A 12,369-nucleotide genomic window follows, 5' to 3' on the forward strand; every position below is an offset into this window, starting at 1 on the left:
TACAGATGTCTTAATAGTTCCAGTACTGATCTGGAATCAAAAAAGACAACAAAGTCAGAATCCAAGTGCTTCTTGGGATATTGAAAGGCGTGAAGACTAGACAAAAGCTTGGTTTTCACAATAATTGGTTCCTTAGGGATCTTCAATTGCTTTCCACTATGATGATAGCTGCTATCCTAGTGAATACAACCACGCGCACCTTCATTCTCCAAAGCACTGGTGTAATGAATCTTGCATTTTTACATTTTGAAGACACCTCATCAAAATGCAGTTACTTGGAGAACCACAGCCAAAGTCTAGATCAAAATCTAACTTTGGTTTGAATACACTGGTGTGGTAGTGTGCTTCCAAGCCAGGACAGAACTGATCTGGATGGAGAGTGCAGGTATTTATACAGACAGAAAATATTCCTGAATGCTGTTATTTAGACAAATGTAAAATATTCTAGCATATATAAACTAAAGGTATTTCAAATACCTTCCAGAAATGGTAAATACTAAATAACAAATAATTTCTGGTGGTCAGCCACTGAGTCTAATCACTACACCACACCGCATGCACTGTAGCTCGTAGCAGTAATTTTCACCCATTACTTACAGATTTTTTTCTGATAGTTAAGTTGTTGTTTTTTATAGGCCTGATCATTCCTTCAATATTGTCTAATATGCCAAATAAAAATCTTGTATTTCCTTTCAGATTGTGTTGAGTTTGTTTGTTGCTGTTATACTAGATAATTTAGAACTTGATGAGGACATAAAGAAACTGAAGCAATTAAAGTTTCGTGAACAGAGTGCTGAAATAAAGGAAACATTACCTTTCCGCTTAAGGATATTTGAAAAATTCCCTGACAGTCCACAGATGACATGTCTACATAAAGTGCCATCAGACTTCAGTCTACCAAAAGTAAGCATTACATGTAGATTATATACACACATACTTTAAAAATATTTAACTAAAATATTAATGATATGAATATAATAGAGAAAAACATTCCACGTGGGAAAAATATATCTAAAAACAAAGATGATGTGACTTACCAAACGAAAGCGCTGGCATGTTGATAGGCACACAAACAAACACAAACATACACATAAAATTCAAGCTTTGCCTTTACAAATGTCTGCTTGTGTCTGTGTATGTGCGGATGGATATGTGTGTGTGTGCGAGTGTATACCTGTCCTTTTTTCCCCCTAAGGTAAGTCTTTCCGCTCCTGGGATTGGAATGACTCCTTACCCTCTCCCTTAAAACCCACATCCTTTTGTCTTTCCCTCTCCTTCCCTCTTTCCGATGAAGCAACCGTTGGTTGTGAAAGCTTGAATTTTATGTGTATGTTTGTGTTTGTTTGTGTGTCTATCAACATGCCAGCGCTTTCGTTTGGTAACTCACATCATCTTTGTTTTTAGATATATAACTAAAATATTACTTAGATTTGAAACTAATCTTAATTTTGATTATGAATTCTTGTAGGTTTAGTGTAGGTGACCTTCTCTTATAAAACTTAATAGATGAAGATCTTTTCTGGGGTCAACTCCATTGATGTGATAGGGCATTGAAGTTGTGCCAATAAGATAACTAATTTGGTGCTCACGTGCGAGCGCGTGCGTGTGCACGCGCGTGCACCCACCCACACACACACACACACACACACACACACACACACACACAGAGCTACATTGTGCCATTGGCCAGGACATTGTAGCCACTGTACTTTCATCCCTTTCATATTAATACTAGTAGTAAATCCGAGCCAGAATAAAGGAAGACTGAAACATCAAATTAATCAAGGTAGAGTAAAAAGAAAAAAGATGAACGTGGTGCAGGAGAGAAACCCTGAAGGGGATCAGCAGAGAAGTTGATACAGCAGGAAGGAACTACATATAGGAAGGATCCAGATGACGCAAATGTGAAGCAGTCATTGAAGTGAAGCACATCAAGTTGGACAGCATATTGAGCAAGTGTGTGGTCCTTCCTACAAACCAGCTGCACGGTTGGTAACTGTGCCTACAAGTTATCCTTCATCCCCACAACCTTCACTACTCCCCATTCCCCACCTACTTATTCCCTTTTCTGCTCCCACTCCAAGCAGGCTAGGGTGGTTGGTAGGGGCAGGGAATGGGAGGAAACAAACAAAACAAACGTAGCATCTGGCAATGTAACAGAAAAGAGGTCATTAATTTACACAAGAAAAAGTAATGGGGAAGCTGCTAGTCTTGAATGATTTCCTTCAAAGGCTGCGCCATCTGGATTCTTCCCATCAACACCAGATTTTCTTAATTGCACAGGTGGAAACCATCCCTATAACATATTGTTTGTTCCTGAAACCCCCACGGCCTCAACCTTAGCTAGTCCCTGTTCCCCACATACTTATCTCCTTCCTTGCTCACACAACAGCCTTACGCACAGCAATGCACCTTTACTCTTTCTCCATTCAATGCTTCTCCCCTCTCCCTTTCCTGCTCCCCCCCCCCCCCCCCCCCCCCCCCACACACACACACACACACACGCACAAGCACAGCCTCTGACTTGGCAACTTTGCGCTTAGCACAGTAAATTTGTGGGGATATTTGAAAGTTGTTTTCCTGATAAATTATCCAGAAGCTTTATAATAATAATAATAAGACAAGTAAGCCAAGGAATAACTAAGGGAATTTAAACCATATATAAGAGGAGAGGCAAGTTTATGTAAAAGCCAGAATAAATCAAGAGCTGACATTACTTGTGTACTACAGGGGCAGATGTGGATTCTGACCACAATCTATTGGTTATGAACTGCAGATTGAAACTGAAGAAACTGCAAAAAGGTGGGAATTTAAGGAGATGGGACCTGGATAAACTGAAAGAACCAGAGGTTGTAGAGAGTTTCAGGGAGAGCCTAAGGGAAAAATTGACAGGAATGGGGGAAAGAAATACAGTAGAAGAAGAATGGGTAGCTCTGAGGGATGAAGTAGTGAAGGCAGCAGAGGATCAAGTAGGTAAAAAGACGAGGGCTAATAGAAATCCTTGGGTAACAGAAGAAATATTGAATTTAATTGATGAAAGGAGAAAATATAAAAATGCAGTAAATGAAGCAGGCAAAAGGGAATACAAACGTCTCAAAAATGAGATCGACAGAAAGTGCAAAATGGCTAAGCAGGGATGGCTAGAGGACAAATGTAAGGATGTAGAGGCTTGTCTCACTAGGGGTAAGATAGATACTGCCTACAGGAAAATTAAAGAGACCTTTGGAGAGAAGAGAACCACTTGTATGAATATCAAGAGCTCAGATGGCAACCCAGTTCTAAGCAAAGAAGGGAAGGCAGAAAGGTGGAAGGAGTATATAGAGGGTTTATACAAGGGCGATGTACTTGAGGACAATATTATGGAAATGGAAGAGGATGTAGATGAAGATGAAATGGGAGATACGATACTGCATGAAGAGTTTGACAGAGCACTGAAAGACCTGAGTCAAAACAAGGCCCCGGGAGTAGACAACATTCCATTAGAACTACTGATGGCCTTGGGAGAGCCAGTCCTGACAAAACTCTACCATCTGGTGAGCAAGACGTATGAGACAGGCGAAATACCCACAGACTTCAAGAAGAATATAATAATTCCAATACCAAAGAAAGCAGGTGTTGACAGATGTGAAAATTACCGAACTATCAGTTTAATAAGTCACAGCTGCAAAATACTAACGCGAATTCTTTATAGACGAATGGAAAAACTGGTAGAAGCGGACCTCGGGGAAGATCAGTTTGGATTCCGTAGAAATGTTGGAACATGTGAGGCAATACTAACCTTACGACTTATCTTAGAAGAAAGATTAAGAAAAGGCAAACCTACGTTTCTAGCATTTGTAGACTTAGAGAAAGCTTTTGACAACGTTGACTGGAATACTCTCTTTCAAATTCTGAAGGTGATAGGGGTAAAATACAGGGAGCGAAAGGCTATTTACAACTTGTACAGAAACCAGATGGCAGTTATAAGAGTCGAGGGGCATGAAAGGGAAGCAGTGGTTGGGAAAGGAGTGAGACAGGGTTGTAGCCTCTCCCCGATGTTATTCAATCTGTATATTGAGCAAGCAGTAAAGGAAACAAAAGAAAAATTCGGAGTAGGTATTAAAATTCGTGGAGAAGAAGTAAAAACTTTGAGGTTCGCCGATGACATTGTAATTCTGTCAGAGACAGCAAAGGACTTGGAAGAGCAGTTGAACGGAATGGACAGTGTCTTGAAAGGAGGATATAAGATGAACATCAACAAAAGCAAAACGAGGATAATGGAATGTAGTCAAATTAAATCGGGTGATGCTGAGGGGATTAGATTAGGAAATGAGACACTTAAAGTAGTAAAGGAGTTTTGCTATTTAGGGAGTAAAATAACTGATGATGGTCGAAGTAGAGAGGATATAAAATGTAGACTGGCAATGGCAAGGAAATCGTTTCTGAAGAAGAGAAATTTGTTAACATCGAGTATAGATTTAAGTGTCAGGAAGTCGTTTCTGAAAGTATTTGTATGGAGTGTAGCCATGTATGGAAGTGAAACATGGATGATAACCAGTTTGGACAAGAAGAGAATAGAAGCTTTCGAAATGTGGTGCTACAGAAGAATGCTGAAGATAAGGTGGGTAGATCACGTAACTAATGAGGAGGTATTGAATAGGATTGGGGAGAAGAGAAGTTTGTGGCACAACTTGACTAGAAGAAGGGATCGGTTGGTAGGACATGTTTTGAGGCATCAAGGGATCACAAATTTAGCATTGGAGGGCAGCGTGGAGGGTAAAAATCGTAGAGGGAGACCAAGAGATCAATACACTAAGCAGATTCAGAAGGATGTAGGTTGCAGTAGGTACTGGGAGATGAAGAAGCTTGCACAGGGTAGAGTAGCATGGAAAGCTGCATCAAACCGGTCTCAGGACTGAAGACCACAACAACAACAACAATACAGAAAATATTATAGTATTTTAGAAAAGTTAATGAAAGGCCCATAAATATGTCTGTCCTGGCAGAAATAAATAATGCCAATAACAAGATTAAAACTATATAAGACATTGTGAAACAGGAGGCAGGACAGCCAGTCAGTGTACAAGATTCCATAACATTTAAACTAAATGACAATGTTGTGACTGATAATTCACAAGTTGAAAGTACTTTTAACAGTCACTTTCTAAATGTAGCAGCAAATATAGGATTAAATGCTACAGCTGCAGAAGCAAAGGAATATATGAGGGTGGTTGGAAAAGTTCTTGGAATGGAATAGAAAAAAGTACTTACATCACTGAAACTTGTTTTATTTTTCAATGTAGCATCCTTGTAGATTAATGCGCTTGGTCCAACAATGTTCCAGTGCATTAATCCCATCTTGAAAATGAGTTTCCTCCAGGCCTACAAAATAGTTGTCAGCTCTGGCCATTAATTCTTCATTTGAAGTGAATCTTTATCCACCAAGAAAAATTTTCAGTTCTGGGAAGAGATGGAAGTCTGACAGAGAATAAGGCAGGTGTGGCAACAATTCATAACTTGGTTCGTGTAATTTTGCCATAGCGACGGCACGTGTGCATTGTCTTGATGGAAGATGTCTTTCTTCCTTGCTAAACCTGGCCTTTTTTCATGTATCTTTTGTTGCAATTTGTCCAGGAGGTTAACATAGTATTCTCCAGTAATTGTTTGCCCGGTGGGGAGATAATCTACAAACAGAATCCCCTTCACATCCCAGAACACTGATGCAATGACCTTTCCCGCCAAAGGAATTGTCTTTGCTTTTTTAATGATGGAGAATCAGCAACTTTCTACTACTTTGGCTGTTGTTTTGCCTCTGGGGTATAGTAGTGCACCCAAGCTTCATCTGAGGTCACAAACCAGTGCAAACAATCTTGTTTGTTTCTCCTAAAATGGGCCAAACATTGTTCCGATATGCCCATTCTCATGCGTTTTTGATCCAGTGTCAAGAGTAATGGCACCCATCTTGCAGATAATTTTTTTTTATTTCTAATTCTTCAGTTAAAATGTGATATACCCTTTTAGATGACATCTGGCAAACATGATCAATTTCACACACTTTCAATCGGTGATCCTCCATGACCATTTTGTGCACTTTTGCAATGATTTGTGGAATCAGTGAGACATCTTGGCTGACCACTGTGCAAGTCATCATCTAAGCTCTCTTGACCAAATTTAAATTCATTTGCCCACTTGCAACAGTGCAGAGTCCCCCAGTGTATTCTGTAAATCAGTAAGAATACCCTTTGCTTTCACACCTAATTTCTGCTCAAATCTTCATTTTTTTCCGTCTTCGCAAATCACTACGTGGGAACAACAACAGAGCAATGTCACCACCACAGCTCTCTTCCAAGAGCACTGACGTGGCATGTGTTTACAGTCAACAATCCAATGAATATCAGGTGTACAACTCATTGTGCTAGTGCTGTCCTCTCTTGGTGATTCCGAGAACTTTTCAAACCACCCTCGTATTAAAAATGGCATTCCACAAAACTTTAAGCAACTAGAAGTAGCACCAATGTCCTTCACTGAAATTAATACAATTATGAAAATTCCAAAAAAGCAAAAGCCTATGTGGGGCGATGGAATTTCAAACAGAACTCTGAAAAGTTTCTCCAACTTAATAAGTAATTTTACTAGTGATGTATGTAATGCATCACTGGCACAGGGAATTATTCCAGGCAGGTTAAAATACAGTATGAAATTATTAAACCACTTCATAAGAAAGTTAACAACACAGCCTTAAACAAGTATCATAAAATTTATTTGCTGATATCGTTTTCCAAAATATTCGGAAAAGTAGTCACACACACATAAGCAGAAACATTTTCCTTAGCATATCACAGTTTGAATTCCCTAAAGTTTACTTCACTGAGAAGGCTATTGGTTAAGTCATTCATCAAATAATACAAACCTTAAATAATAGTGTATCACCAGTTGGTATTGTTTGTGATCTTTCCAAGTCATTTGATTGTGTAGATCTTAATACTCTCCTAGAAAAAATTAAGAATTGACAGCTTTACACATAACTGGTTTGAATAGTGTTTAACAAATGGATGGAAAAATGCTTAATAATTCAGACAATGTTGAAAAGATAAAAGACTTAAGTGGATGGTCAACACAAAAAGTCGTGAAGGGTGTCCACTCCTGTTCCCTTATACATGTGAATGACATTTCACTTAACAGTCAACAAGTAATATTGGTACTTTTTCAGATGATACTAGTGCTATGATAAATCTCATTAGAGGCAAAGCAACTGAAGAGTTGGTAAATGATATTTTCCAAAGACTTATTAAGTGGTTCTATGAAAATGGACTCTCTCTAAATTTTGGAAAAATGCACTTGATTCAGTTTTGTACAACGAACAGAGACATAGCAACAACTGATGTAGCACAAGAACAGTAGTCAGTAAATAGGGCAGAATGTTCCAAATTTTTTGGTGTGCATATTGATGAAAACTTGAACTGGAAAAGTCTATTACTGAGCTTCTCAAACACTGAAGTTCAGCTATGTGTGCCCTTCATACAATTGGTAGCTTTGGAAACAAATGTATTAGCATCCTGACATATTTTTTGTATTTCCAATCAGTAATGCCATACAGAATAATTTTCTGGGGTAACTCATCACTTAGAAAGAAAGTATTGATTGCACAAAAGCAAGCAGTAAGAAAATATGTGCTGTTCCCTCATGGACATCATGTACATAGATAACTGCACCATCACAATACATGTATTCGCCAATGAAATTTATCATAAATAATCCATCACAGGTTGAAAAGAACAGTGATGTACATACCTACAACACTATAGAGAAAGATGATCTTTATTACCCATTGTTAAAGCTGTTGGTGGCTTAGAAAGAAGTTCAGAATGCACCGACAAAAAGTTTTGATCATTTGCTCGATAATGTAAAATGTCTGACAGGTAGTGAAGCAAGTTTTAAAAGTAACCAAAAATCATTTCTACAGAAATAATCAAGTTTGAAAATGCAACATAATTGGACAGATAAAATGACTACTCACCAAGCAGTGGCAGTTGTGTAAGCATGACTAAAAAAATAATGTGATAATTAATGTTAACACTAATCACGTATACATATCCTAAAAACTGGTTTGTTCCATGTCGTTTTGTGTTCAGATAATCTGTGAAACTAACTAACTAGCAGCCATATCCTGTTCCCATCACATCCCTGCACACACTCCCAGGCAGCACATCATCTTCCCCCACACCTATCCCATTATCCCTCCCCACAATGCCTTCTTACTCCACCACCCACCCCAGGTTGCTGTTCACATCAGACACAGTCACAGTCGGGCTACAGCAACTGGAGACAGTGGCCATGTATGTGTCTGTTGTGCTTGTGTGGCTGTGTATGTACGTTTTCTATTTCCAAAGGAGGACAATTTTCTCCAAAAGCTTAAATGTTTAGCAGTCTTTCCATAGGGCCTTGTGCTCAATGCCTCCTCTATGTGGTGATTAATGGTCTATCCTTTTCATAATATTGTTGTTCTACCAGATTAGGTTTAACCAAAGAGTATGTACCCAAAGAGAGAGATGGGCTGGCCAGTACTTAACTTCAGGAAGTGCATCACCCAGTTCAGGTAGTAGAGACACATAGAGATTAGATTATATTAGATTAGATTAGATTCAGTTTTCATTCCATACACACAAAAAATGAGTCGATTCTCGTGGGTGTGGAACATGTCAGAAAGTATAACATAAAAAACGTAAAACATTTGAATATAACAGTCACTACCCTGATCACTTGTCAGGACATTGTCAAAATATGTGAGTATATTACATTAAACTGGAACTCCCAATATTTACAAAATAAGTACACTGTGAGAATGAAACATTGTTAGCCACTATTAATAAATTTATCATACCCAAAATACCTAATCTTGATGTTGTGACCAAATGCTGTCAAAACTGAAATCTAACAGACAGTTTTACTTAAGCTGGCCTAACAGTCTCTGTTAAGAAATACATCTATAGAGTGGAAGCGCTTGCCTATCAAAAAGCCTTTCAAACTCTGTTTAAAACATGCTTTATCTGAAACCAAGTTTTTAATGTTATCAAAAATGTGTGTTCCTGAATATTGAACCCCTTTTTGGACTGAGGTAAGTGATTTTAGGTCTTTATGTACATTGTTCTTATCCTTAGTATTGATACTATGTATTGAGCTACTGGTTGGAAATAGAGATATATTACTTGCAACAAATTTCATTAAGGAATAAATATACTGAGAAGCAGTGGCTAGAATACAAAGTTCCTTGAACAGGTTTCTACGTGATGTTCTTAAATTTACACCAAAAATGATTCTTATTACATGCTTTTGCAGGCTAAAAACGTTTGCTTGGTTTGATGAGTTACTCCAGAATATGATCCCATATGACATAATAGAATGAAATTAGGCAAAGTATGCAAGTTTTTTTTATATTTATATATCCTACATCTGACGTCATTCTCACTGCAAATACAGACCTGTCTAGGCACTTAAGCAATTCTGTGACATGCCCTTCCCAACAGAATTTATTATCGAGTTGTAATCCCAGAAATTTAACACTGTCAGCCTCTTCAATCTACATGTCTTCATATGTTAAACAAATGATGGAAGGAAACCTCTTACAGGTTCTGAACTGTATATAGTGGATCTTTTCAAAGTTTAATGACAATGAAATAGCTTTAAACTATTTATCAATGTCATTGAAAATTTAATGAGCAGCTATGTCTAAATCTGTACTTGACTTACTACCTATTGCAATGTTTGTATCATCTGCAAACAAAACAAACTTAGCATCTGGCAATGTAACAGAAAAGAGGTCATTAATTTACACAAGGAAAAGTAATGGACCCAACATGGAACCTTGAGGAACACCACATGTAATTAATTCCCAATCATATGAAGACTGACTACTTACTGCACAGGTATTTCACAACAACAGCCTTTTTCCTGTTAGTTAGATAAGACTCAAACCATCCATCCATCAACTGTAGTGGGAATTTCCATCCTGAATGAATGTACTGGCCAAGATCAGCCCCTTTGTGAATTTGACAAATTTCCGAGAAGATTGGCCACAGGTTGTTTGACTTACAGGAGAGGATCATGAAAATGTTGCAAACCTGGAGTGGTAGAAGATAAACACCTATCCCACAAAAGACCACTTACTGAGTTTCAAGAACCAGTATTAGGTGAGAAATTTGGGCATATATTACAGCACCATGTGTATTGCTTCTGTAGAAACTGCGAAGATAAAATTAAACTAATTGCAGCAAACCCAGAGGCATTTAAGCAGGCCATTCTTCCCACAATCTGTGCTCATAATGAATGGTAGATACCCTAATATGTATCGAATTGAGAAGTACCATCTACCAAGCACTTCGCAGTGGTTTGCAGGGTTGGTTGTAGATGTAGATGGATATGTACCATTCGACATACATTATACTTTATGGTGTACTTTATATGCATGTATATTAGCAGCTGCTTTTCTTCAATAACCTTCCTACCAATAAAGCTTTTGCTTAAATTGTTTTACTGTGTATGGTTAACATATTTGTATGTTACAGGTGAGAGAAAGTTTTATGAGGCAGTTTGTCTATGAAGTGGAAGATGAAGAAACAGAAGGAGGGAAAAAAGTAAATGAAATATTTGACCCACATCAGATAGGATATCGTAAACAGAAGCCATTAAGAACACTGACCACTTTTCCAAAAGTGCGCAGCATTGATACAAGACTGAGAAAATCAGCAGTAACACGAATAATAAAGTAAGTTTTGATTGTATCATACACAGAGTGCTGATATTATATTTTGACCTTTCCAGGAAAAACATCAAAGCTCTTGCAACATATGAATTTTTCACTCAACTGATAGTGTATTACATAATACTATCTACATATTTTCCATTAGATTTCTTTCACTTCTATTCACTGCTAGTGAGTATTATTTTCTCCTGTTATTCTTAATAATACTGTATGTGTTATCAATCAGTGTTGTATCTTCCAAAACACTGACAAAGTTTTGAAATGGACCAAAATATTATTCTGGTTTCACAAAACTCCATAGTAATTTAGGTATTGCTTAGAATGTCATATTAAATGAAAGCACTAACTATCACAACATAAAAAAATGGAAGAGGTTCAGCTTAGCGTTAAAGTTAACAGACAAAGCCACAAACAGATACAGTCAGTGCAACTGAGAATAAAGTCTGACAGTTGACCTCTATAGAAATTATATAAAATAATGCAAATGAGGCAAGAAATCATGCAGCAAAATGGTGTTTAAGCATCATTCTGATCGCTTTAAAGCTGGTGATGAGCGTGAAATTTGTTAAAAATGGCAGTTTCGTTTATTGGCTCACAAAGATACTAGACTGGATGAACTCGTTTATTTTGTATTGGCATTGGCCTTGTGCACGTACTGAGAAGAAAAGAAAATAGTTGTTGTGGCCTTCAATCTGAAGACTGATTTAATGCAGCTCCCCACTCTGGTCTATCCTATTCAAGTCGCTTCATCTCTGTGTAACTACTGCAACCTACAACCATTTGAACCGCCTACTACATTCAAGCCTTGGTCTCTCTCTATAATATGTTCCCCCAAACATCCCTCCATTATCAAATTGACTATTCCCCAATGGCTCAATATGTGTCATCTCTACCTATCTCTTCTTTTACTTAAGCTGGGACATATATTTCTTTTCTCCCCGATTCAGTACAGTTCCTCCACATTAGTTTTACAATCTTTCTACCTACTCTTTAGCATTCTTCTATGGTGTTCTTTGTGTCTATATTCTTTGTCATTTGCATTTCTCCACCATATATGGCTGTACTCCAAACATCTCAGAAGTGGTTTAGTTGCTGTTGTCAGTCTACATTTTATATCCTCTTTACTGCTACCATCATCAGTAATTTTGCCACACAAATGTCAAAACTCATCTACTATTTTCGGAATCTCATTTCCTAATCTAATTCCTTCAACATCACCTGAATTACCCTTTATTGTGCTTTTACTGGTATTCAACGTATAATCTCTTTTCCATTTAGCTGATCATCCAAGTCCTTTGCTGTCCATGTTAGAATTACAATGTTATCAGAAAACCTTAAAGTCTTTGTTTTTTTTTCTCCCTGAGCTTTAATTCCTTTTCCAAACTCTTTCTCGGTTTCCTTTTTGTTTGCACTGTGTACAGACTGATAACAATTTGGGGCATCACTCCCTCTTTTTCATACCCTTCAACTCCTATAATATCCATCTGGTTTCTATACAAGATGTAGAGAGCCTTTTACTCCCAATATGTCATCACTGATAACTTTAGAACTGCAATAAATGTTTTCCAGTCAACATTGCCAAACGATTTCTCATAATCTACAAACACTATAAAGTGTTTTATATAAATGTG

The 12,369-nt window shown here is 37.6% G+C and overlaps 1 protein-coding gene across 1 annotated transcript in view; it reads left to right on the forward strand.

The window, feature by feature from the left end:
• Window positions 1-12,369, forward strand: part of LOC124795014 (sodium leak channel NALCN) — a 402,332-nt gene that overhangs the window by 230,247 nt on the left and 159,716 nt on the right. The window contains exons 13-14 of the mRNA XM_047258779.1: window positions 697-903; window positions 10,542-10,741. Of these exons, the coding sequence (XP_047114735.1) occupies window positions 697-903; window positions 10,542-10,741 (407 nt within the window). The remainder of the gene's footprint in view (window positions 1-696; window positions 904-10,541; window positions 10,742-12,369) is intronic.

This window comes from Schistocerca piceifrons, chromosome 1, assembly GCF_021461385.2.
Source record: "Schistocerca piceifrons isolate TAMUIC-IGC-003096 chromosome 1, iqSchPice1.1, whole genome shotgun sequence".
Taxonomy (NCBI): Eukaryota; Metazoa; Arthropoda; class Insecta; order Orthoptera; family Acrididae; genus Schistocerca; species Schistocerca piceifrons.